The 26569-nt window shown below is 44.1% G+C and overlaps 11 protein-coding genes across 11 annotated transcripts; 6 read left to right on the top strand and 5 right to left on the bottom strand.

The window, feature by feature from the left end:
- Window positions 1–199: 199 nt before the first annotated feature.
- CDC25 (LALA0S10e03752g1_1) lies at window positions 200–5005 on the top strand (the record flags this gene model as incomplete). The annotated part of the gene is made up of 1 exon (XM_022775507.1): window positions 200–5005. The coding sequence occupies one exon, from the start codon at window positions 200–202 to the stop codon at window positions 5003–5005; it is 4806 nt and encodes a 1601-aa protein (XP_022630368.1).
- A 299-nt stretch (window positions 5006–5304) lies between these two features.
- Window positions 5305–8004, top strand: IMH1 (LALA0S10e03774g1_1; the record flags this gene model as incomplete). The annotated part of the gene is made up of 1 exon (XM_022775508.1): window positions 5305–8004. One exon carries the CDS (start codon window positions 5305–5307, stop codon window positions 8002–8004), a length of 2700 nt encoding a protein of 899 aa, XP_022630369.1.
- A 416-nt stretch (window positions 8005–8420) lies between these two features.
- Window positions 8421–9410, bottom strand: LALA0_S10e03796g (LALA0S10e03796g1_1; the record flags this gene model as incomplete). The annotated part of the gene is made up of 1 exon (XM_022775509.1): window positions 8421–9410. One exon carries the CDS (start codon window positions 9408–9410, stop codon window positions 8421–8423), a length of 990 nt encoding a protein of 329 aa, XP_022630370.1.
- Window positions 9411–10372: 962 nt separating this feature from the next.
- On the bottom strand, window positions 10373–10995 carry UBC12 (LALA0S10e03818g1_1; the record flags this gene model as incomplete). The annotated part of the gene is made up of 2 exons (XM_022775511.1): window positions 10373–10930; window positions 10993–10995. 2 exons carry the CDS (start codon window positions 10993–10995, stop codon window positions 10373–10375), a joined length of 561 nt encoding a protein of 186 aa, XP_022630371.1.
- A 1173-nt stretch (window positions 10996–12168) lies between these two features.
- ARG3 (LALA0S10e03840g1_1) lies at window positions 12169–13146 on the top strand (the record flags this gene model as incomplete). The annotated part of the gene is made up of 1 exon (XM_022775512.1): window positions 12169–13146. One exon carries the CDS (start codon window positions 12169–12171, stop codon window positions 13144–13146), a length of 978 nt encoding a protein of 325 aa, XP_022630372.1.
- Window positions 13147–13203: 57 nt separating this feature from the next.
- TRL1 (LALA0S10e03862g1_1) lies at window positions 13204–15669 on the bottom strand (the record flags this gene model as incomplete). The annotated part of the gene is made up of 1 exon (XM_022775513.1): window positions 13204–15669. The coding sequence occupies one exon, from the start codon at window positions 15667–15669 to the stop codon at window positions 13204–13206; it is 2466 nt and encodes an 821-aa protein (XP_022630373.1).
- Window positions 15670–15972: 303 nt separating this feature from the next.
- EXO70 (LALA0S10e03884g1_1) lies at window positions 15973–17838 on the top strand (the record flags this gene model as incomplete). Its single annotated transcript, XM_022775514.1, has 1 exon — window positions 15973–17838. The coding sequence occupies one exon, from the start codon at window positions 15973–15975 to the stop codon at window positions 17836–17838; it is 1866 nt and encodes a 621-aa protein (XP_022630374.1).
- An 84-nt stretch (window positions 17839–17922) lies between these two features.
- Window positions 17923–20745, bottom strand: ALY2 (LALA0S10e03906g1_1; the record flags this gene model as incomplete). The annotated part of the gene is made up of 1 exon (XM_022775515.1): window positions 17923–20745. One exon carries the CDS (start codon window positions 20743–20745, stop codon window positions 17923–17925), a length of 2823 nt encoding a protein of 940 aa, XP_022630375.1.
- Window positions 20746–21182: 437 nt separating this feature from the next.
- Window positions 21183–21587, bottom strand: VPS51 (LALA0S10e03928g1_1; the record flags this gene model as incomplete). The annotated part of the gene is made up of 1 exon (XM_022775516.1): window positions 21183–21587. One exon carries the CDS (start codon window positions 21585–21587, stop codon window positions 21183–21185), a length of 405 nt encoding a protein of 134 aa, XP_022630376.1.
- A 345-nt stretch (window positions 21588–21932) lies between these two features.
- Window positions 21933–23927, top strand: LALA0_S10e03950g (LALA0S10e03950g1_1; the record flags this gene model as incomplete). The annotated part of the gene is made up of 1 exon (XM_022775517.1): window positions 21933–23927. One exon carries the CDS (start codon window positions 21933–21935, stop codon window positions 23925–23927), a length of 1995 nt encoding a protein of 664 aa, XP_022630377.1.
- Window positions 23928–24232: 305 nt separating this feature from the next.
- Window positions 24233–26410, top strand: LALA0_S10e03972g (LALA0S10e03972g1_1; the record flags this gene model as incomplete). The annotated part of the gene is made up of 1 exon (XM_022775518.1): window positions 24233–26410. One exon carries the CDS (start codon window positions 24233–24235, stop codon window positions 26408–26410), a length of 2178 nt encoding a protein of 725 aa, XP_022630378.1.
- Window positions 26411–26569: the final 159 nt, after the last annotated feature.

The raw sequence follows: 26569 nt of genomic DNA on the forward strand, positions 1-26569 counted from the left end.
GCTCCCCAGACCTCGTACTTTATGACAGGGGTTTTTTCGACATCATTAAAATTATTCAACTCAGATGAACATATGCAATGCTCTGAATTCGGGAACAAATCCAAAAAAAGTAGTGGCAAAAGCCAACGTTCGTGTCTTCAGTAGGCTCAAAAATTAATTCCATAGCAGGGTTGGACCTCGTTCAATCCCTTAGAGAATCATGAGTTTGCCGCGCACAATACCGGACGAACACGGGCTATCCCAAGAGTCAAGTGGGAAGACCAACGGCGGAAGCAGTGAGGTGATAGATAGTGCAGCTGACGATGGAAGCAATGGGAATCCAAGTATCAAGTATGGGAGTAGAGCCGGAAGCTTCAGTGGAAGTATAGGTGGGAACACGAAACCAATCGACGTGGTGGTTGCCAGCTACGACTATCTGCCCAGCAGAAAATCGCAGCTACGTTTAAACGCTGGAGACGTTATCTATGTAATGAGCAAACACGAATCTGGCTGGTGGGATGGTGTCACCGTCTCCAATAGACCTACACTACGATGTTTACGTGGTTGGTTTCCGCACAATTTTACCAAATCCTGCCGTGATCGCAGACTTACGTTATCTGGCAAAACTGGTGGTCAGCGACAAACGAATCGGTCTGGTGGGAGTAGCAGGCGTGGCAGCGTTGCCACTTCTGTAATAGCTTCTCAGCAAAACCGTGGCCAGGCTCATGAGAAAAACGAAGGTAGGCCTCTAGTTCAGAGTAAAAATATCGCTACAGCGGCCATGAGTGAACCGGCTTTGTCGCAAATAGTTTCACATTCGCATTCGCCGTCCCCACCACCACATCTAAAGCCCGATTACAAGCTAGACATGCGTCCAAATGATTCCCAAAATAGGGCTTCTTCTAGAAGAGAGAGCTTGTCGTCAACAAGTGCAGGAAGTGGACCCACAGCTAGTGAGATTGCAGGTGCCAGTTCTGCGAATTCATTCCCACGGTCCAAATCGCCTTCACGGACGCATGTATCAGTCACACCATCAGCTGCCACCGCTTCCAGTTCAGATCAGAACCAATCGTCGATTTCTCGACCGCAACCACAGATAGACCCGCTGCAAAGACTCAACGGTTTCGAAGATGACCGTAGAAGACAGTCCCAAGTGGGACCGGACAAGATGACTTTACTAAGCCCTGAAGAGGTTGAGATGATTTTTAATAACGTTGATGACAACTCACCTCCCTTGTGGACCCCTGTGGCGACAACTGAGGGAAAAGTGGTTTACTACAATCGCGATTACGACATCTATTGCAGCTCATTACCATTTTTGCAGTTTCCGGAGCTAAGCATAAAAAGCACATTCTCAGACCATGACTGGTATGTGGACTTGAGTGAAAGATCTATTGGGCAAGACCGGAAAATTATAGGTCAATCTAGAAGAAGCAGTATTGAAAATGGCCAGAAGGTTCAAGTTCAAGGTACAGAACCCAGGCAGTCGGCCAATCCACGGAGCATGTCAAATTATGTTCGTTCTTCACAAAGTCGCAGGGCAAGCGTGGAAGAAAAGAGTAAAAATTTCCTAGCTGCAACCTTTTCGCCTGAAAATAGTGCTGGCACTAACGGCGGGAACAGCGCATCGAATGATAATTCCAAAAGGAGTGAAGGTTTGTCACCACAAAATGAAGTTGGCAATGAACATGAAGAAGAACATGATAGACAAGATGAGAATGAAAACAGGACTGACAAAAACAGCAACAATAACAATCTCAATACTGGGAACGACATCACTACAGACTGGTGGCAAGGGAATGCTTCTGCTACCCTTTGGTCTAAAGATGACCTTTTTTTTCATCATAGGTCTGATATTCGCTCGTGGGCAGAGCTTCGTGATACGACTTTATTTTTCGCTCGTAAAGCCTATGCCTGTTTTCTCAGCAATGATTGTAGTGGATTCAACAGCAGCTTTGAAATAACTTCAAAGTACATGATCTATCACCACAATGCATGTAGGCTCTTAAAAGGTGAGCTAAAAAAGAACAACTCGAAGAAAGAAGTGAAACGCCTTCTGAAGAAAATGCTTGAAGCAGCGTCTGCAATCAGTATTAGCGGCGGTTTGTTTTTCTGCTCTCCTCAGAGGTACGACATTTCATTCTCAAGGACCCTGGACGATTCGCATAAATCCAGTGTCGCAAGTGTTGGAACCGCTGTACAAGACCAACTTAGGGTGTCAATCTCGACTATCAACCCATTGAGACAGGGGAGTGAACCAAATGCGAGGTTCGGAAGTGAAGATTTTTCTTTCAATGATGAGGTGTTATACCCTGAGAAAAAAAGTGGGGGTGGCAAAAGATTGGGGTCGAATGTCAGTGCTTACACTATTCAAGCACATAGTTCAGCTATTGATGAGAATTCCAATATGTCCATTCAGGCCATGTTTAGATCAATTGATGCTGACTTCAGTGAGTTTATGAAATGCATCAAGGAGTTACATGTCATCATGAACTCTTGCTGCCCCGATGGGTTACTTCCTCAATTACTCGCAAGGTTTTTCCGCGAGTGTTTCACTGGAGGAGCTTGGACCAGTGCGTTCCAGGATGATCCAGCTGATACGAGCGCAAAAAACTCCTTTGCTGCTTTTGGATCTATGCAGGATCCGTATACCAAGGCGGGAAATGTCTTTGGGAGCGTCAGCAGCAAAGCAAACACAATGGAAAGTTCTTTAATATCGAAAGGCTCGATGGATGGCGAAAAAGGAATCTCTCAACGAGAATTGGCAAAGTTCAAACCAATGAGGAAAAGTAAGTTTCCTCTTTCAGAGGAATCTCTTAGTTACATCAAGAAGAAAATCGACTATTTTACATCGGTATCGCTTCAAACTTACGAAGTGTTGTTAGAACAAAAGCCCACTAAGAAACGAAATCTTGAGATTAGTGCTGCTTGTCATCGCGAACTAAACCAGTGCGTTGGTGTCATTGACTTGTTCGAGAATTTGGATTTGAGATTTTTTTTGAATATAAAGAACCTAGGCCTCAAGACTGATTTAAATGAGGACAGTGAGGAGTTACGACAACACGTAATGACCGCATGTGGGTCCATTCTTATGGAGTTTTTTAGCGTGAAGCAAGCACTTTACGATGTCACAGCCAAAAAGCTGATGGATATTCAAGGGTTGACTCTAGAGGATCCCTTTGTGTTCTGTTCGATTGCGGGTGATCAATTCTTTGCTAGCGGAGAGGCACAAGTGAAGGACGGAGGTAATGTTTTGAAAACCGAAAAGCTGGCCGAAGCATACTACACCAAATTTGTATCAGAAGATGTTGAACTGAACAATCTCAGCTTTTTTGATGCTGACGCCGAACTCAAGGCAACTCAGACAGCATTCTTAGGGGTCCTTGATTCAGCATATCAAGTCGTCGAGCAACTCATGCAGGAGCGCGAAAACGTGTTGAACTACGCCGCCCGTGTGATGAAATATGACTTGATAGGGGAGTTGATGAGGGGAGAACAGGAAAACATCTACACAGATGCAGAGGGGAATTTGGCGGACTCGGAAATCGAACATGTCGGCCCACGAGATTTTGTTAAGAGTTTTACAATGGATATTCCGTGGTACTTGGATTCAGAATATGAGTACTCACTAATTTACGATAATCAAGGTGCCATCAAAGGAGGCAGCAAAGCCGCCTTGTTAGAGCATCTGACAAGCAACCAAACCATAGACGCGTCCTTCAACATAGCCATGCTTCTCTCTTTTCGGAGTATATTCACTACTTCAGAATTTCTCCATGCCTTGGTGGAGCGATATCATTTGTACCCACCAGAAGGCTTGAGTTACGAGGAATACACTACATGGATTGACAAGAAATCAAACCCTGTGAAAACAAGGGTTATAAACATCATGAAGACCTTGTTTTCTCACTACTGGACTCCTGCTTATTATGAACCGGGCATTGACGACCTGGTTAGTTTTGCTCAACTGGCAACTGCGCAAAGCATTAGTGGAGCACCTGCACTATTGATAGAGCTCAAAAATCGTTTGTCTTTGAAGGGCAATTTGAAGAATTTTGTTCCTGAGGTTATCAAGTTCGATGAGAGCGGCCACAATTACGGAGGGAACGCTCTGAACCCGAAGACACCAACCACGGCTTCGGTAGAGCTCGGTGCCGGCTATGGATTCAGAATGAGAAAGCTCAAACTATTGGATATCGATCCTCAGACGTTTGCGAAACAGTTGACAACCAAAGAACACTACCTTTACTCAAAAATCACACCCTTCGGATGCCTTGATCGAATTTGGGGTAGGAGGTATTGTAAGTTTGGTGGCTCGGATGATATTTCCAATTTTATTTGCGTTGCAAACACTCTGACAAACTTTGTGTCTTTTTCCATTGTCAAACAAACCAATATCAAGAAGAGAGCCAAAATAATTCAGCACTTTATTTACATTGCTGAACAGTCATATGAGTTGAACAATTTTTCATCCATGACGGCAATTATCTCGGCTTTGTATTCATCGCCCATCTTTCGATTGAAGAAATCTTGGGACCTCGTGCCGCACACCACGAAAAAGGCGCTAGAAAACCTAAACACACTAATGGATCCCGCAAAGAACTTTTTCACTTACAGAAACTGGCTGAAAAATATCAAAGACGTTCCATGCGTTCCATTTTTCGGCGTATATTTATCTGACCTAACGTTCGTTGCAGAGGGAAACCCAGACTATCTGCACCGATCCATGGAAACCATTAACTTTAGTAAGCGAACACGCATAGTTGGTATTCTAAAGGAGATAGCCAGCTATCAAAACATCCGTTACAAATTTAAACGGTACGACGACGTCCAGGCATTCATCGAGGAATCCGTAAAGAACGTTCCTAGCATCGAGAAGCAATATGAGCAGTCATTGCAAATTGAGCCTCGTGCTGAAGTCTCAGCTGGTCTGAGCGGTGCGAGTAATATCTCCAAGACCAACGTCGGGAGAAAGCTTGAGAAAAGGCCTCGATTTATCAAAAATAGGAAAAGACTCGTCAAATAATACGCATTTCATTGTATATGGCTAAAAACATTTTTAATCTAGGGCAACGAACGCCTGTAATATGAAGCCTATTGGCATATCCCAGACCTGGGTATTGCTAGTTGGTTCACCTCCGTCGCTGACGTTAGATCGAATCCGGGTAAAGCTGTCTTTCCAGCGTAATTTAGATCCAGTGAACTATAATGAATAATTCATAGTCTCATCTCTCTCGAGTTTCTACACTCAAAGAAAGCCAAAGCTCCAGCCACAAATAAGCCCTGAGAAGTCATTGAGTTGATATATTTTGCTGTTTTTATGCAATGTTCAAACAGCTATCGCAGTTGGGTAAAAACTTCACCGATGAGCTAGCGAAAGGCTTAACAGATGAGCTAAATGAAGGTCAAGAACTGTTTGACAAAAACAGTGATTTACCGGTAGAAATTCAGGCTAAGTTGAGAAAGTTTGAGAAATACGAACAGAAATATCCATTACTTCTTAATGCATACAAGGCGGAGAAAGCTAAGCTGGAAAAAGTGGTTGTTTTGCAAAAAATAATATGTGAAAACACTCCGGTATCGTCGCTGGACGACTTAGATTCACTGACAAGCTTCTTTCAGAATACAAATCTGAAGGTTGAGATGCTCAATGGTGAGGTTAAGCGGCTCACTTCAGAAAAGAATGAGAAACAAGTTGAGATAGAAGCGTTGAACGCAAAATTAAGCGGTTCTCAAGGTTCAGGTGACGCAGACAGATCGGTGGAGGCAGTGGAGGGCCACAGCTCTGAATTCCAACATAGGCTGGAAGAACAGGAAAAAGTGAATGAGTCTCTTCGAAGAGAGCTTGAGACCAAAGATAAAGAACTTGAAAGGACCACTGCTGATTTGGCATCTTCGAAAAAGAACATCGGTGAGTCAGTCACCATAAGGGCGGAACTTGAAACTGCTAAAGCGAAGCTTACTGATAGCGAACAGATGTTTATAAACAAAGAGAAGGCCCATCTTGAGATCACATCAGAATTGGACAGTGTTAGGCGTTTGCTTGAGCAAAAGACAATGGAACTCAGCCAAGCGGTATCAAAATTAGACTCAAACCGCTCCACCGAGAGTGGAGTTTCGAAAGGCGCTTCGAAAACAAAGAATAAAAAGAGGAAGGGCAAAAATAATGCATACAGGGTTGAACATCAACAGGAAGTAACAAATGACGAGAGGGAGAGAGGCACTCCAGCTGAAATAAGGCAACTGACCGATCTGCAACAAGAGTTTGATGCTCTGCAGGTTAAGTATGACGTTTCACTCAACGATCTCGACACCTCTAGACAAGAACTTCAGAGTCTGAAGGAGACTAATGCAGGAATTGAAGAACTGCGCAATGAAAAAGAGGACTACCACAAACAGCTACAGGATACAAAAGAACAGTTGAAATTTAAAAAAGAGGAGCTGGATAATAATAAAGAAATCTTAAAAAGTGTAGGGAATGAACTAGTGTCCGCTAAAGATCAACTTAAAAAGCTCGATTCTGGAGATAAAGTCAAGGTAGACGCCCTAAAGTCTGAACTGGAATCCATTCAGCAGAAACATTCTGAGAACAACCAATCCTATGAAATAAAACAGAACGAGCTCGTAGAGAAAGTAAGCTCCCTGGAGGCTGAAATGGCCACGTTAACGGAAGAAATTCAAAAGTTGGGGGCGGCCCTTGATGTTTCTCAAAAGGAATACGAAGAATTGTCATCGAAGTTGAAGAAAAGTGAAAACACAAATGCCAAGCTAAGAAGGGAAAACGAGTCTCTCACAGAGGGGGTGAGGGAAGTTCCTGCTTTGAGAAAATCTGAGAGTAATCTCAGGTCATCTTTGCTTCAGAAGGAGAAGACGATTGTCTATCTCGAACAGCAAGTGAAGGAGTACAGTGCTAAAGAAGCCCAGACAAATAAATTGCTTCGTGAATCAAAGGCCGAAAGCACCAAGCTTACCGCAAAAGTGGATCAACTTACGAAACTTAACGAAGAAATGACTAACGAGGTAAAAAAGAGCGAGCAGTCAATGGAAAAGTTCATAAAGAATAACGGAAGCCTGAGCGAAAAACTCGAGGTTTTGAACGAGAAATACGAGACGTTAAAGAATGTCAAGAGCGTGTCGCATGAACAAGTCGGAGTAATAAGAAGACAATGCGATGAACTCAACATTAAATTAAAGGAGGCCAACAAGCGCATCGGATTCTTGGAAGATGAACTTGAAGAGTCCGTCCTTGCCTCACATGAAAAGACCAAAGAGCTCACCAGCATACGTCGCGTAATAGCCGAAGGCCAATCGAATGAAGAGTTGAAAATTCAAAAACTGGAAAACAGTCTGGCTGCTGCGCTGGAAGATAAAGAGAGATTGGAAAGTGATTTTGCCTTACAAACCACAATGCTGAAGCAAAGAACACAGGAGTTAAAGCAGACTAATGAGACGCTCAAACTCCACTACCAGGAGCTTCAGTCGAAAGAAAAGAGTTACGTGACTGAAATTGCCAAGCTCAAGTCTTCAAAAGAAGAGGTACAAAAGGCAAGTAGCGCAGGGTCTGGAAAAGCACATGAATTAGAGCGATCGTTACTCGAGATGCGTAACACTTTATCTAGCTCCGAGAAAAAGTTGCGTGAATTAGAGGTCGCCAATGGAAATTTCAAGGAGTTGAATAGTGACTTGACCCAGAAACTTGATAGAATATCAAAAAATTATAAACAGATTTCAAACCAGCTTGCTGCTGCAAAAGAGAAAAGTGCCTCTAGAAGACCGAGCAGATCCAATTCGGTGTTGTCGATTCCTGATCAAAATACGAATGACACATCTCGTCGCGCGTCATACTCTGACGATCGGGGGAAGCAGTCACAATCTGATACCAACGATAAAATTGCATACATCAAAAACGTCTTGTTAGGTTTCCTGGAACATAAGGAACAGCGGGAGATGCTGCTACCCGTGGTCTCCACGCTGTTGCAACTGGACAGCAGCGACGAGAAGAGGCTTTTGGTGTCTATACGATGAACGACTTTTCTTTGAAGTGATATTCAACATAAGGTTCATCGGTTTTTTGTGCACCTTTTTGACATTGTAAGGATCGTCTTTGCGATGAAATGGTCGATAACAAATAGGGTGTACATTTATCATAAGCAATGCGACTTGAAGAGAGAAAATGAGTTGTAGGGCATTTTTTTTTCAAAGGCAAAAGAATCGACGATATTTAGACAGTGGTTTATTATTCGTGGTCTGTTGGAGTTTTGAAAAGCAAGTAACTTTCCTAGTTTATGGATGAACAGAGACTCAAGTAGCTGAAAGCTGCCCGCTATAAGGGTCGTACTGTTGATTGCAATTATAGAAAATTACACCATTTTATCGCTGATGACAGTCATCCACTCTATAGGTCAAAAATTCGTGGGAGCAAAAGTATAAGAGATTAAGTGTCATTCTATGGCCACACTTGACTTCTTCGTAGAAGGAAATGTTTTGATATAATCGATTCCCTCAACGCATTCGGCAACTGTTAATTGATCATCGCCCAGAATCTTGTCAACGTTGATTCCCACTTGGACCGTCCTGAAGCTCCCATCATGCTCAAGAATGAGTCCCGTGCCGCGCCTCTTCCAATCTTGAATCTCTCTGTATATATCTTCCTCTGTTCGTGCCGTTTGATCTTCGGTCAATAGCTGCCAATCGAACGTATCGTGGTCCCACAAGACGGCCTGCAGACCGAACATCCTGGATATGGACCGCACTCTATTGTCAATAGCTCCATACGGAGGTCTAAACCATTTAGGTAAATGGTTGCCTGTTGCATTCATCGCCCAAATCGACCATTGAAGTTGAGCAATGATTTGTTCATTCGTCAAACTGGGCATGAATGGATGAGACCAAGTATGGGTGCCAACAAGATGCCCATTGTCGAGAATTTTCTGGTACATATCTGGAAAGTTGACAATGTTGATACCCAAATTGAAAAACGTTGTCTTGTGGTTTAAACTGTTTAGCAATCTTTCGGTAGCCAATGACGGGCCGTCATCGAAGGTTTGCGAAAGCTTGTGACAAGTGAAGATGTCGTCGGGGGCCAGACAGCGATCGCAGTCGAATGAGCACGACTCGCGGGGATTCACCCCACACACGCCCTGTTCGTAGCGCTTGTAGTCTGGAATCTCACTGAAATTGATGAAATCCATGGGGATATAGGGAGGATCGATTCCCGGCCATTCTTTCAAACCTGTAAAATCAGAAAGCCACTGTGGGAAGGGTGTTTGTTTGCGACCCGCTCGCACCGACACAAATCCACCCACCGGTTGGCCCACTGGCTGACCGACAGATTGAGGTAAAGTTGACTCGTTTTGACTGCTCTCAGTGTAAGCCAAAGCTAGATGAAATGCGTGAAGCGCCTGCAGGCGAAAGAAAATTGAGGACTTCATAATATCCTTGTTGACTAGATAAGAAGTTGAACGGTGATGAAGGACAAAGAGAGTACCAAAGGATGAAAAAAAAAACGTCGCGGCTTTTATACTATTGTCTTATTCGAGTCGCATTTGTCTCTATCGCTAGCATCACAAACATTTTCCTGACGCTGACGTTTTCCTCTCAGACACTTCTAATGAGCCCTACCAACTGGCGCCTTAGATTGCCACGCACAAACCAGCACACTAGTAGAAACACTTCACGCACGTGACCCATGAATCCATGAATCTCAAAAAATGTTTGCTTATGTCATCCTCAATTACTACTCATTGGGATGAATGGGACAGTGTGTGGTTAGTTCACCAAAGCAGCAAGCAAGTACCCTTCCTTTTAGTTCAGAAGTACGATCTCGACTTCAATCAATCGACGACCTCCATTAATGAGCCTTTTTAACTCACAAACCGTCCTAGACTGTGAGCTTTCCTCCGGGACATTCGGTTTCGTTGCAATGGAGTACAATTTGTCCGAATTCTGAGCATTTCGCGAAGAAAGGTCAGATATAAAAGACACACAATCTGAGTTCTTGACAATACCAAAAATCAGTTCTTTAAAATACAATTATTGTAACCCACATCTTAAGAGCGCAATATTTGATTTGCCAAGTCGAAAATACTCAAAAATGTCTTCCAAAACTTTGTCATATTTCACTGTCACCATTTCCAATAGCGGTTTTGCAAAACTTCTGGGGAAGCAATTGGCCCCCACGACCGCTTGGAAATCCACAGTGTTGACGAGCCGCCAAAAAGATACTGTTGCATCTCCAAACTGCAACCAAACAAGACCGTCTGTTGTCATAAGTTCTGATAACGAAGAAGTGGAAACGGTAGGTGATCACGTGCGCGTCTAAGTCCTTTATAGTTGTACGAGCGATAAGTAGGTTGGTAACAGTTTGAATGGAAATACATCCATTGTGGATGGTTCAACACACAATACGATCGTACCGGCGTCCTTGCAGCGATCCGCCACGCATGGATGATGCGACCTGATCTTTGAACACCGACGGACTCGTGCGAAGAGACTCTGCGGCCGTCTTGTTTAGTGGATCTGTGGCATTAGGTTCAAGAAGAAGCATGAGAAGCCCGATTATGACGCTTTGAACGTCAAGCACCGGGGACCAGTCCTCCCGCAAAATATTCAAACATATGTTGCCTTGAAGGTCGATATTTGGGTGGTACACAACGGGAAGTAGTGTCACCTTGGGAGGTTCTATCGGGTACGTATCCTTGAAAACGGCCTGGAACTTGAAAGTGCCGCCTTCGTAGTAGCCCTCATCTGGTGTAATTTGGATGTGTAGAATTTGGTCACTTTCTAGAGAACTTGCATCGATTTTCACATTAGGCGGAAGATCCAGAGATTGAAGATCTTTGCGCAGTCTGAGCTGAGATGCGGTGGTCTGGGACAAGAGGCCAGTAGAGGTGCTGTTTTTTGGGTTGGCCAGATCCTCTTGTTTCTTTTTCTGCAATTGCCGGAGTTTCAGCTACACATCTCAAGAGCGTTAGTATGAGGTAGCGTCTTGGACCGTTGGTTTGGCACACATACCATTGGCTTGAGGTACAGGGGTTCAAGACTGAAAATTGCAAGCTTTCAAGACTGAGGGTTCTAATGCAACAGGAAACGAAACGATGTGTTGAAACGATGCTGTTCGTGGCGATGAAACGAATTGATTCAGGCTCCCAATTTGTTTCAATCTGCTATGAGCTTAAATTACAAGTATTTGAGGAAAGAGGGACTAGCGAAAAGAGAAGATAAGCAAATGCGGTGATGGTAACGAACTAAACTATCGGTCATTGAAACAGAGAGCCCCACACCAAAATTATCATGACACAATTGATACGATTCAGAATCCCGGAGACTTTAAGAATCTATTTCTGAGACACAGCCGTACAAGATGACTGTCTTCTTATTTTACCTGTTATTCAGTATTGCCAGCGATTAAAATGCATTTCATTGATGAGAAATAAGCATTCAGGAGATGTTGGATCGATCTACTTTCGTTCTTCTTAGTTCGCTGCACTTAACACAGTACTCAACATCACCCCACACGATCTACTTCTCATCGCTTCTTTTTTTTTCAAGGTTTTAGCCCTACTTTGCAAGCCCTCATCTCACTCATCCTACGCTAATCATTGGTGCATCGAAGGATTCCAGCAAGAGACAATGCTGAATGGCAAAAGAAGCAGCTCAAATGTGAACTTTTAGTGACGGCTTCCCCTGCTGGTCACGAATAGAGTATCTTTGTCGTTTGTCCGTGTGCCGTGGATTTACATTACTTTACCAAAAGTCCTTTATCGCACTCCATGATTCTCTGGAGTTCCTAATGTGAATAGCAGCTTGCCATTTTCATTAAATTATCGTCTCTCGCCCAACGCTGCCCTTTTCGTCACGGCCCCGCCTTTTACCGCAAATACAACTGAACGGCACTAGGTTTTCAGAGTTTTTCACATTTTTTTCAACCACGTCAACTGACTGACTCATTATTCCACCGACATTTTGAGTCAGAGAGATAGGCTTCGATGCGAAATTGGCGTTCACGGGGATATATAAACGGCATCAGGAACAGGACTATTTTTCCAAGTGTCCGCTAAGTACAGGTGACAACGAGCTCGGTTAACGAAAAAGGTCTCTATTCTTCGTTACCCCAGATATTTTTGCATTTGGTCTCGACAGCCCCATCAACGTAACATCAACAACTACTTCGGGCTTAAAAATTACAATATGCGCCACCTCGTCTCCATCAAAGATCTATCAAACGAGGAGTTTTCTGTACTGGTTGACAGAGCAGAACACTACAAAAAGGTTGTTAAAGCTGGAAATTTGACTGAGAACCAAAAAAACCATGTAAAATTGATTGGCAAGACTGTTGCATTGGTGTTCTCTAAAAGATCCACCAGAACAAGAATCTCAACTGAAGGTGCTGCTGCATTCTTCGGGGCCCAGCCCATGTTTCTTGGTAAAGATGACATCCAGCTGGGTGTCAACGAGAGCTTTCACGATACCACCAAAGTCATATCGTCCATGGTGTCATGCATATTCGCGCGTGTTAACAAACATTCTGAAATTCAACAGCTGGTAGAGCACTCGCAGGTTCCCATTATTAACTCGCTTTGCGACAAGTTTCACCCTCTGCAGGCAGTATGTGACGTTCTAACCATCAAGGAGCATCTTGACTACACCAAGAACAAACTGAAGATTGCCTGGATCGGTGATGCCAACAACGTTATCAACGACATGGCCATAGCATGTCTAAAGATGGGTATGGACGTTGCCATTTCCACGCCGCCCGGCATTGAAATGGACCCTGAGATCATAAATGCTGGCCTAGAAATTTCCAAAGGTAATGGTACGAAACTCGAATGCACACACAACTCTAAAGAGGCTGCCACGAACGCAGACGTTCTGGTTACCGACACTTTCATATCAATGGGTGAAGAATTCGCAAAGGTGGCCAAACTAAAACAGTTCAGAGGTTTCCAAGTTAACTCAGAGCTATCTTCCCTTGCGAAGCCCAATTATAAATTCATGCACTGCCTCCCAAGACACCATGAAGAAGTTACGGACGATATCTTTTATGGCGATCACTCTATCGTGTTCGAGGAAGCAGAAAATAGACTGTATGCTGCCATGGCGGTGATGGACGTCTTCGTAATCAATAAGGGCGATTTTAGCGCTGGACCTGATTCAGTTCTGAATTGAACAGTGTTTGCTTCCGTATGTGTGATGAAATGCTCACATAAATACTCTTCATAGATATTATAGATTTATCCACAAATCGGCTTCCATGCTTTGCGTATCTCCCATATCCATACAGTTTAATCCGTCTGTGAAACAGCCAGCCTCAAACTTGTGTTTGTCAAATATAGTTTGGCAGAGAGTGTTGGAGTAAACAGGCTTAACGTCTGGTTGAAGAACGGCAAGTGTTATGTGCGCATACTCGTTTGCACACCCCAAACCAGGAACAACGCTGCCCGAACTGCCATCCGATACGCATTCTTCTGCTACTTCGACTAAAGCAGTAACTATTTTGTCATCCCAGAGAAGTTTCTTTACTCTAAACTTGACCGTGTCTTTCGTCTTGATCACACTGATTTTTGTGGGCGGTAACCCCGATTTAAGTAAATCCTGAGAGTAGCGTTTGTTATATTCACACCACAAATCGCGTTGCTTTTTGCTGCCTTTCTTGCCGCCGATGACATGACTCAAGGTGATATGGAACTCTGGCTGAGCATTATTTTTCAGGCTCTTTCGAAGGATAGATGTATCCAACAAGTCTTGGCGTTCAAAGCAACGACGACAAATAAATTCCAAGAATGCGCTTGAATCTCGAAGTTGAGCACTAAAGTAGACAGGCTTGAACTTCAGACTATCTCTATCACGTCTGTTTCCTCCTCCGATGACTTTTGTGATCTTGGGTTTGTAATCGAGACTTTTTCTGAATGCTGATTGTATAGCATCTGTAGCCGGTATTTCGGGAACAAGAACTGGATACTTTTTGTGCAGCACCGTCAGAATTTTGTGAACATTGATCAGGGACGAATCGGTCTCACGCACATTGAGGGTTATGACGTTATCAAACATGCTATCAGGGGACCGATCTCTAACGATTGGCTGATATCTATTCAAAAAGCCCTTCATTATCCCTAAGACCTTTTTCTCTCCATCCGTGACCACTTTAATGCTTTGATGCCGGTCCCCTCGAGCTAGTACCCTCTGGATTGTGAGTTGGGTAGTGGCTTCAATGTCCTCGTAAGGAAGAAACGACAATGCAATGATCTTCACATTACTGTCATAAGGCATATATTTTTCCTTGAGTTCAGCGAACCACTCGAATAGTTGCTTCCGCTCCCTAAATTGATGGTTGTTCCTGTCAACAATGACAGCCTTCACATTTTTCTGACCGAGAAGCTCCAAAGACTTTTTCATCAGTAAAGATTTGTCTCTTCCTGTTATGTCATCGTTTTGTACATGAGCCCAAGATTCTGGGTATAGATTGGTCAAGGTCAATGCAGCTGTTGTCTTGCCACAGCCAATGGTTGCTACAGGAATTAGCAGAAATTTGGTCTTTTCATCTACCACTTGATAATCAATAGCATTTTGTGCTTCTAGCCGTTTGACCTTTTCGCTATTCAGAATTTCAACGCCCGACAAACCATAATCGAGTAAAAACATTTTACGCAACTTGATAATGCCAAAGTCTTTCATGTAGTCGTCGCGAAGACTTGAGTCTGCGTCGAGAAGCGGTATGACAAAGTCCAAGTACTTATTAGTGATGAAACGATGTTTCTTGAAACCAAAGACCCGAGAATTGGTCTCGATATATTTCTTGGTCGCCTCTCTCCATTGGCGGTACATCAAGTAAGGCTCTTCAAATTTGAACTTGAAGAAAAAGTCGTGCGCACTGATTGTCTTGCATCTAATTACGAATCCTTCGATTTCTTTATCATGGAATGTACCTGCCGTCGCACACTGCTCGAGAAACTTACGAAGACTTGAAATATCGTGATGTGTGAAGTGCTGGACCTTGTTGAATCCATATTTTTCAGCAAAACCGGTCACCTCTTGAGCTGGCAAAGTCTTGAAGACACGTTGATTTTGGTTAATTCCGTGCAGGTAAAGACCCGCGGCATCTCTGGAGTATTCAAGAATGTGTTCTTCGAAGCTGTCGTCGCAATATTCAGCAACAGCGGTGGCATTCATTCCGTGAAGCTCTTGTCCTAGTATTTTGGGATCTATTTTCTGCGCTTGAAGCTGCTTCAACAAATACTTTTCACCAGCAATAGAATGATTTCGATCCGTATCATCTCTGTTGCCTGTGGAGTGCTTTGAACAGATCACTAAAGTTCCATCTTGCAGGCCAGAAATGAAAATGATACATCCATTTTCCTTCACTGTGACCTCGTATGGGCCAACTGTGTTTGAACTTAGCCACTGCCACGATGTGGAGGCCACTTCGTCGATGTTGAAGAATTTATCATAACCTCGAACTATGATTCTTGGAGCCTGCTGATCTTCTAAAATGAACAAACCTCTTGCATTTATCGGGAGTTTAATATTATTTTTACCATAATCCCATTCGTTGAACTTCCAGCTGGCCACTTTTCGGTCAGAATTCGAAATCTGGCAAATTGTTCTGTAGGCTTTCCCTCTTTTAGGCAGCTCGGCAGCGGCCTCGAGTTCTTGCACCAGTCGCTTACAGTCTTCTAGATCCACAGTTGCCATATCACGACTCTATTCAACTCAATGGCTATGGTTGAGCTGTGTTATGATGTGAAATAGACTGATCTTGATGGTGATGATGATGATGATGATGATGATGACGGTCAACTAATAAATTAGACTCAAAGATCACCAACATGAAGAACAACCGAACGTTGAAAATACCACCGCAATTGCCAATAGCGTTGGTTTGGAACTATTTCGGCTGTCCGCAATTGCAGTGAAACTTGTTGAATCGGCGTTTTCACACTTTTCTGGCTAAAAAAGCGTTGAGATTCGAAGCAGAAACTTAATTTTAAAATGTCCATGGCAAAGTACGATGTGGACGGTGCTGATGTGCTGATATTGAGAGATAAACTGGACAAGGTATCACATATTACTCACAGGATCAATGTGTCTCTAAGGAGTATCAGTAAGACGACTGCACAGTCCAATGAGCTTTTCACGCCTATTATGGAATCAAATCTGAGACTGGGAACCCTACAACAAAACATTGAGAGCAGCCTTGATGCTATCTCATCCATCAAAGACTTGGCTAACGATGCTTCCAAGCATGAATTAGTCTTGACGCAAAAGATTGATAAAGTTGGATTGAGACACTACATCAAGGCAATCTGGAAGCTGCGAAATATACAGGACAGCATGGATTTCCAAAAACAGAGTTCACCAGATTCACAAGAGTTTCAAGGTGTCAGGACTCATTTGTCGAAAGTAGTTCACTCTAGTGAGACCGAATTGCGTACTTATTTCGGTTCTATCTTACGGAAAATCGAACCCTTCGACCCTCAGATCATGTTGAACAAAAAGATCCCCTTTCCCTACTACGGAGATGAGGACATCAGTGAACTCAGCAATATAGTAGCTTATTTCGGTACAGGAGATTCTTTGTCTCTGACTTCGGTGGTCACCAGCAACCGTTCTCAGCTGATTCTCAAAAGCTTAGCGTTCCTCGAGCCTTTTTCGAAGGAAATCACAAGTAATCCTAACGTTCCCTACAGGAAGGGAAGCAGTGGATTCCTGAATTATAACGAGGCCCTTTTAGGATTCATTGCCAATGAGTCCAATTTTACTGAAGACCTTTATGCCAAAAGCGTTGAAACCAGAAACGAGGTTTTAGCACAGATATTGTTACCGGTAATGGGAAAATACATCAAACTTTTAAAAACCAATATTGACTTAGTCAAAGCAAACCTGTCTAATGTGGGTCTCTTCACATTTGAACTTGCCGAATGCATCACTCACGTTTTAAAGATGCTCAAAAATACTCGTCTAGCTGACTATCCTGCTATTTTGAATTGCCATCAGGAAACAACATCCATTTTGCACTCGTTATTCAGGGATCTGATGAGTTACATTGATGGAAAAGCTTCGCAGCTTTCTCAGCTACCAAGTGATAATGGTGTGATCGAGCCGACGATAGATGTGATGTCTCGATTGCGCAAATTCAGCGAATATAAGCAAGGATGTTTGAGCAGCATTTCTGGAATGAGAAGAAATGAGTGGTTGCCTAAAAACTTTCATGAAAAAGAATACACACTTCAAGAACGCCGCGCCATAGACCAGCCAAATGATTTACTGTCATGTTTCTTCAGCGACTGCATTGACTGTCTGGTTGTTTCACTCGATAGACGCGCCCAACAGATCCTCATGCCCAACCAAGAACCAGATATTGCTAACCCAAACAGTGTTCGCAACACTCATAAACAGCGTATTGGTTTTTTCCTGATTACCAATATCACACTAATAGAGCAAATCGTGCTGAGATCAGAGCTAACCTCGATTCTTGGCGAGCAAGGGAATGCTCGTCTGGAAAAGCTCAAAAAACGATACGTCGGGTACTTTATTTCTGACTGGAGAAGCTTGACTTCAAATCTACTCGACGCTGTCTTCGTAGATAGCTCAGGTAAGGTCTCATCCAAAGATAAAGACCAAATAAAAGAGAAATTCAAAAAATTCAACGATGGCTTCGAGGAATTGGTGTCTAGCTTCAAGCATTTCAAAATATCCGATCCTACAATGAGAAAGCTTCTGAAAAGTGAGGTTAACTCCTTAGTTTTACCGCTTTACGAAAGATTTCATGGACGTTATAAAGACTCTTTCAAGAACCCTAGAAAACACATCAAGTACACACCAACGGAGCTGGCTTCTGTTCTCAATTCAATAGATCGATAAGCTTTTCAACGCAGTTTCTCTTCTAGTAAAAAGTGCTATTGTTAGATACTAGTCAAGTTTGTACGCTCGAGTTTATTAAACAGATTACGTGAAGGGAGGGTCAGTATTCCTAGTTTTATCGGAGCTGCTCATTGTAGAAGTCCCTGGACTCGTATCAGATCCATTGTTGAAACTAGTACTGGCTATTTCCTGCAACTGTTTGTGAGTCGATTTCAACTTCCCCGATCCAGCAGGAATTTTGAAAGCAGACCTAAAATCTTCAAAAACGTTATTCCCTTCGACAAATCCTAAGTTGTATTCTCGGGAGGTATCTGGTGAGCCAGGTACATCATTTTGAAGTGGGTGCCAGCTATTCGAATTTCTATCATATAAAGCGGTGATATCCACTGAAGCCTCGGTTGATGTGTCCTCCAAACCAGTGACAGACTCTTTGGACTGTAATAAAGTGTCCATAGTTTGATTTGTTTGGTAATTCAGCAATGGGGCCATATTATTTGACGTTCCTTCCTGAGAAACGTACCCCCTGGCAGTGTCCACAGAAGATCTGGGAGACGCAGCCACTGAAGACGACTGGCTTCTAGATGGATTGTTGTCTTCAATTTTCTGCGACGGACTGAATATATTACTCATATCGTTAAATGACTCGCTAGAGTTCTTTACAGTAGAAGGTAAAGCGTCTTGAATACTGCCTCGCCTACTAGCGCTCAGTACGAAGCTCGAAGGTTTCACCTTGGGAGGCTGGGATTTCCAAACTGCATTAGGAAGCTCTGGCGACCCCGGAGGCACTCCACTAAATGAAAAAGATGCGGCGATGTCGCCATCTAACTTTTCAGAACTTCTGTTCTCCCCATGGTTCGCTCTCTCGTCTTCCACTCTATGTCCATCGGCGCCAGTAATGGTAAATGTGGGCTTCGACGCCTTTGTTCGACGAGTCTTTGCTTTCAAAGATTCGTCATAAGTTGGTGGGTCCATGGGGGCGTCAGAGTAAGGGTCCTTGTGACTGAACTGAGGAGGGGGCGGGAGATTAGCGTCAAAGGCGGGTGGTTCAAAACTAGGATTCCGAAGCATGTGGATCGGTCTTGTAAGAGGAGAGGTTATTGGTGAAAGTGGAATCGCCTGCGGAGAGAGAAGTTCAGGCTTCAAATTTCCGGGCTGATACACATTAGACTTTAGCTCTGGAGAATTTAAAAGAAAATCGTCAACAGTTTTTTGATGTTCATCGCTTTTTTTTTGGTGAAGACTGAAACCTGAGCTTCCATGTCTGACAGGAGTAAGTGAGCGCGGTGAAAATGCTCCACGTTCTTCTAAGGGTTGGACTTCTGGGGACAATATTGGTGAATTCAACACTTCCTTTGGAAAATAAAGATTTGAGACATGGTAGACATTTACATTAAGGTCCCCAAATTTGGAGCAGTCAGTGCCAGGTATTAAGACGTGAGTATCATAACTGGGGAGTAAAGTGTTGGCGTGAGAACATAATTTGTTCAGAACGTGAATTGGAGAATCAATGCTGATCTCATAGTGCTTACGCTTGCCATCAACTAAACGAGAGAGTCGCAGGCAAATTTTGATCCAATGGTTGGCCTTTATGTTTTGGTACGATGTATCAGGATGGATTTTCTGTTGTACATTTAATCTCTCAGGAATAAACACTTGATACTCAAATTCCCGTGATACTAAGTCCCCGTATTCATCCAATAGCATGTTCCCCAGATTTTTCGCCTTTACTGCGCTAGCTCCTGTTGGTAAGTTTTCGAGCGGTGGTGCTTTGTGCTCAGCAAGCAAAAATTTCTTGGTTGGCTCCAATCGGTGAACCTTCTTGTTCTTGCAGTAGTATTCCATTGTCTCTGTAAGGTAGATTCTTACTCTGTGAAGCGTGACTTTATCCAAAGGTGTGATGTTGAAAGCAATAGGTAGAAATGCGTCTAGTACAATATCCTTTGAGGCAATGACGATATCGTAATGGAGCTGATCTTCCCAATCGCGAGAAATCGCTATTGGCTCTGTTTCCTCAACGGAAGAATCGGATGGCGATCTGATAACTTCGAGAGGCATCCTTGCATGAATATTTGACTTGAAGGCACCTGATCGTTCAATAGACGCCATTAAAGAATATTCCACAGACCCAAAAGAGGCAATTATACTTTCTGGACATGAAAGCGGTATGGTTTGCTCAAATCCGTAAACGTATTCGCCAGGCTGAAATATGAAAGGTTCAGTCCCTGGCGAAGAAGATTTGGAAAAAATAGAACCGCTGTCGCTATTGTTGGACTGGGGAGCTCCCAGTAGGTCAGATAGCGCGTTAGCGCTCGATCGTGCTCGCTGCCGGCTGCTATGACCGTCCGGAGAGGTGACTTTGCGCAACATTCCGGTGATGGGCAGGAAATTGGAACCCTGTGCCTTGGGAGAACTAGGACTAGTGGTAGCGTTGAGATTTATGGCACTCACACTGTCGTGTTTCTTCTTCAACGGACGGTACACAGAAGCCCAGCTGCCCTTTAGCAAATGGTCCGGGTCCGTTGAGCTGCTGTTGAGCACATGATTATTTTCCAGCTGGAAGAAGGGCCACGTATGGTTCACGATGTCCAGAGACTCCAGAAATTCTTGTCTTTTGGGCGGAATGCCTTCTGGCCACTCGGTTTTGGAGACTCCGCGGAATGTGAGGTCTATGGACTTGATTTTACTGGGTTTGAGCACTCTGAGAATCAAAGACCCACGTAGCAAACCCGGCGGTCTTTCTTCCCACTGGTGATTTTCAAACCCTTGCAAAAACACTGCTGGCTCAGCCAGCTGGACATAAACCTGGATGGTGGTTGTTTGGGTCAACGGATGAGCGTTTTCCGGAATATCTAGATCCTTTTCTGCCGGAAAAACCGGCGAATTGATCGAATCTAGGTCTCCACCCATCATTTTGCGGGCTATTCTGGTCGAAAAGTTACTGACAAAAAAAAGATCGAAGTTTAACTAAGATACGATTTTCAGTTTAACTGTTTTTGTATGTATATGCGTGAAAGACAGCCCTCTGACGGAAACGGAAAAAAAGGATGATGTTCCAAGCACAGCGTGGAATTTCTAGAGACAACGGATCGGAGAAAGATTAGTGTGTCCAGCAAGTCCTTAATGAACCCCACCGTTAAGAATATACTTGTAATGGGTGCGTGAGTGTGTATTGTCCACTAGTTGGAGGATGAATGAGCTGGGTGGGAAAAGGGCTGGCCAAGAAATTATTAGTAGGTTGAGTTAGACTCATCCACTTAATAATAATGATAATCGTTAATTGAATGAATGACGGAAAATTCGAGAGTGACAAAGAAGCTCGTGATATGCACGTGAGCAGTGTTGACTCATCCTTCTAGCATCTTAAGCACCTGTTTCAGCTTCTCCAGATGTTCGTTTTCTCCTACGCTAACGCTGTGCAGCAATTCGTTCACTTTTATGAGGTCGTAGTAGTTTTCGTAGATGGTATTTTTCACAGTGTTGTTCATTGCGGCTTTCTGACTGGAAAGCTCGTTATGGGCGTGAACCAGCTGAGCCAATCGAGCCTCACTCACCTTCGGCAACCTCACACCATGCTGATCCGTTGTCTCTGTATCAATGCTGTCCGTCTCAACTTCAGACTCATCCTTGGCGTCCACTTCTGATCCAGCTTCCGCTGTTTCCTTCAACTTGTAAAAGTCATGCAATTGTTTCCTTCTTTCCTTGTCCACTTTGATTCGCAACGGGCGTTTGTGTGTGATCTGCTCGGCCATCGTAGAAGGCTGTCAAGTTCTCTAAACTTACGCTGATTGTTCGGTTCATTTCACTTCAGTTCATCAAATTAGACATCTCATCTATAATCAATCTAAATAGAACCCATTGACATCTTCGATAGTTGAAATTTATACAAAAGCTTCGGTCAAGAACACCATAACCACCAATCCCACCGCGTTTGGCGACCTCAAAAGGTTTAGAATAGGTATTCAAAAAGTTAAAGTTGTTAGAATACGGGGACAGAAAACACGACAACTGGCTAGGAACACATTGCTATTTCTTGTTGCTCACTTGTGTGTGTGTCCCTCCTTCTTTAGTCCATTTTTTACTTGGCTCAGAAACGAATGGTGTTCACTTGGGGCCACAAGCGGCAAAGTTTGGGAGTCAAGAGCTCACAAGCTGGAAACGATGACTACTTGTCAAGCGATGCCTCGTTGAAAGCGGCCCAAGCCATCTTTAGGAAAAATGAGATATCCAAATCGCAAACAGCAAACGATGTAGTCACTGCAACTCGTTCCACCCCGCAAGTACGCCGCAGAATTGTAGTCCCGTCGTCCAACGGGTCCCACAAAAAGCAACCGTCCATCCAGAGGCCAAGAACAGCTGTCAAGTCGCCTCCGCTAGCTACGTCTTCGAATTCTCCAAAACCTCGAGCGACAGCGGCTGCGGTGGCTGCCGCTAAGGCTCAAATGAGCAATCTAACGGTCGAGCCGCGAGTCAAATCGAAACCCAGTAAATTTGGTCAATTGTGGAAGTCGTCCTCGAAAAACTCAAAGCATAACATTACCATGTCTCCCGCATCAACAACAGGAACATCCGTTCCGGACCAGACCCTAAATAGTTTGAATGCTACCAAGAAAGATCAAGGTGATGATGACTTCGTAGACATCATCGCAAAACTACAGGCCACAAGGGACAACAATCTGTCAAGTAGAACAGGAAGACCGGACAAGTCAGACTGCAGTTCACAACGGAACAATCTATCCACAGGCAGCACTTCTTCTCTTAATACAAGCTGCGAAGATCTCGCGCGACTTCACCAACAAATGCATAGCAATGGACCTCCGCTTTTGTCCCGACAAGATCCACAAAGCGGGAGTCGAGTAAATGGGTTCAACTCCAGCGATAACCTATCTCCAAACACACCATCAGAAAATCCGGCTTATCTTTGTCCCAAAGCAAACTCCAGCAGGACGATTACCATAAGGCGTCCGACATCCAGAAACCAAACCAGAGAGGATATCAGCGACAGCCTTTCAGTTTCATCTGCACAATCCTCTTCCTATTCTGGTATGCCAACAGCGGCTGGCGAGGCACCAAGCGACCAGAATCTATCCGAATTCAGCATTTCTCCACGGGCAGGTCCCTACCGGCAAGAACTGGCACGTTCATCGATTGACCAGACCAGTTTGAATGCAGATCTGTACTCCGATCGCACATCTGTAGACGGGTGGGGAAAGGGCACACATAACACCAAGTATCATGGGACTTTGCCGGATCTAATACCGAACCACACCCGTGATAAAAAGAAGGGACGATTAAGCTCCATATTTGGCCGCAAGCTTAAGACATCGGATGCTCAGAATATTGGTAACAATGTTGATCCTTCTTCAAACAAGAACAATCAGCCCACACGTCTGAAGACTACGATGAGAACGACAAGTCGCGATGACGAGGAACACAACTCGGAGGAACTCAGCAGCGAGTACGATAGCAGTTCCGAAAATGAGGATCCTGCTACGACGACCAAGAAGAAAAAACCCAAGAAACGCAGAGTGCGGATTCGGAAACATATTCAAAAGGCATCGGGTCACAACCATTCACACAAACATTCTTTCAATGAGGACAAGCCTTGGAAAAGCCATATTGACATTGGGTTTGTCACACAAGCCGAGCGGAAACGCTACGAGGGAATCTGGCTAACAAACCGCAACTGCTACTTGGAGCTTTTACCATGGTGGGACGAGCCCGGGGCCGAAGCTGTCCAGGCCGTCGTAGACGATGAAGGTTTGATATTGAACTTGGTGGTTCTGGCTATATGGAGCAGAAGTAACCTGCCACAGGACAAGCTGGCTGCAATATATGATATGGTTGACACACGAGTCGATGGGACCTTAGACAGAAAATCTTTTTTGGTCGGCATGTGGCTTGTCGACCAAAGTCTGTATGGCCGAAAACTGCCGGCCAGAATTTTACCTCGGGTATGGGAAAGTGTTGATAGATACGTGATAAATGTGCCCAACGAGGCCCAATTGGGATTAAACCACGAAAGCAAGCAGAAGCAAATGAAACAGGAGCTCAAGCAGCTAAAAAAGGATGTCAAGCGTGCCCAGACATGACAGAGAATTATGATAGACTTTTAATTAATTAATTGAGCATGAAAAGACACTTCATGAAGAAGGACATGGATAAAGGACGATGCTATCTTGTGGTAACCGATTTCCAACCTGGAGTTTATCAAACAACGTGATCCGAAAGTACTCGTGTTACCGAGTACTCTAAGATCAGTGATTACGTCAGCACATTGCCAAGAACTTAATCTAGTGATCTAATAAGCTACCATCGTAAGGATCTGAATACTCAAAAAGCCAGCTAAAATCACCAAAACCTACCACAATTTCGAGCTTTACTTCTGCCAACAATCATGTTCAGAGTGCTAGGAGCTCTTACAGGCTCTAGGAGCTCTAAAGCATTGGATAACGAAGACCAAAGCCAGAAGATTCTCAATCAGGCGCACGATTTTGAACTGGCTTTGCAAGCGATGGATTATGTCTTGGATGACCATCCAAGACGGGGAATGGACCTGCTGCAAGACGATCAAGATAGCGACAAAGAGGATGACGATCGTAGTGTTCGCGTGCTTGCCCGTGGAGTCATTGAGTTTCTAGAAGCCACTTTAGGGTTTGAAGCCAATGCAATGAAAAAAGCCGCAGCTACGTTGGCAGAAGCACAGCAGTTGTCACAGAAAAGAAGACAATATTTCCAGAAAATCAAGCTTAAAACCAGCTCTTTGTATCCACCTGGTACTGAATATGCTGTTACTTTCACAGAAGCCTGTCTGTTGCACGCTTTATTGATGCTTTTCAGCGAAAGCATGGTAGAGAGTGCCAAAGCACTGTTCAAGCTCAGAAAGGCGTATCATATGCTACAGGAGGTACTTAATGAAATCAAAGCGGCAAAAGAGAAGAACAAAGGGTCTCTCTACACACAGGACGCCAACGGATCGTTTGCCTCCTTTGCCACAGCCGATAGCACAACCTTTACTTCGGTCGATATTCCATACCAGCTAACGCCACAGGAACAGCAAGACCGAGAACTCATGCAGCTAGCGGAGGACGTTTACAAAATGCGTAAAAGAAGGCTTGACGGAGCCCATATCGGCAATTCTCCAGCTGCAGAGAGATTAAGAACAGATTTGGGCCTTCAGTCTTTGAAAGACCTTTCGAAATCAAAGAGTACGAAGAAGCCCGTGGTGCTATCCGAAGATGAAATAGAACAAGACCAGGCAACCATCGATGAATTCATCCATTCCGGCGTCAATTTGTGCTTCGGAATCTTACAAGTGGTTCTATCACTCATTCCTCCTGCAATTGGCGCTGTCCTCTCAGTTGTGGGATTTCATGGCTCCCGAGAGGATGGGTTGCGCATGATCTGGCGCTCAACAAAAGACCGCAACATTCATGGTGGAATAGGTCTTCTTTCGCTGCTTTTTTACCACGATGGCCCATTCCAGTTTACCGATGTGGATTTTGATGTTCCTGCTGCCAACGGGGATGCCACAGATGCTAAATCCGATGAGCTACCCACAGCAACGCTGCTTCACCCCGGTAAATTATTAGAGGACTCTCTTCTTCGGGCTAGGGCTGTATTCCCCAACAGTGCGTTATGGCTTCTGCAAGAGGCTCGGATGCTTTCCTCCCAGGGAAGATCCCAGGAAGCTGTGGATTTAATGGATTCTATTGATGTTAATGAAATAGAGATGAGACAGGTGAAATCTTTAATGGTTTTCGATCGTGCTATGACTCTCGTTCATCTTCACGAGTTCGAAAGAGCAGCAAAGGAACTAATTTTGCTTTTAGACATGAGTGAATGGTCACCTGCGTTGTATACATACTTTGCAGGATGTTGCTACTTGGAGAAATACCGGATGTGCGAGATGGGTGTGCTTGACGATCCTCGTAAAAATTTCTATAAAGAGCGTGCGGCCAGTCTGATCTTTGAATCACCGGAGATGGCGGGCAAGAAAAGATTTATGGCGAAGATCACGCCATTGGAAAGATTCATGCTACGGAAAGTGGACCAGTTCAAGAAAAACCAAGCTGCCTTGAATGTGTCCGATCCTCTTGACGCTATTGGGGTTTCTCCTGTACACGAACTGATGTATTTTTACAACGGCTACAATCGGATGAGCGAAGAGGCACTGGTTGTGTCTCACAAGCTGCTTACTGAGTACACCAATCCGATGCTGGAAACCAAAGACCCAGATCAGGAGTTGATCAGAAATTTGCTTACTTCTCTCACTTTGCGTAGGTTGGGCAAGGTGGAAGAAGGTTGTGCACTTTTGGACACCAACGTTTTGCCTGCACTGATCACCATAGAAGCCCCTGATAAAGTCAAATACATCAAAAAGACAGAGGATCCGTGGGCATACCCAACGGCCCTCTATGAGCGTGCTCTTTTCACTTGGAAGCTCAAGAGACTTGATGGCATTGATGAATGCCGAACTTGGTTGACTAGAGCCCAAAACTACGCAGATGACTACGAACTGAGTACACGGATAGGAATGAAGATCAAAGCTGCTCTCGACAGGGTAGACGTTTGATCTCTCTAAGCAAGTTACGCTTCCGTTCCATGCTCATCGCCTATGAATACTATACATCACTGAAAACGAGGCCAAGAAACTTTAAAGAGTCCAATATGTAAGATTACTCGATGGACTCCCTTCAATTCACACCTTTGATCAACCAAACCTGACCAACGG

The sequence above is a fragment of the Lachancea lanzarotensis genome, scaffold LALA0S10 (genome assembly GCF_000938715.1).
Source record: "Lachancea lanzarotensis genome assembly LALA0, scaffold LALA0S10, whole genome shotgun sequence".
NCBI lineage: Eukaryota > Fungi > Ascomycota > Saccharomycetes > Saccharomycetales > Saccharomycetaceae > Lachancea > Lachancea lanzarotensis.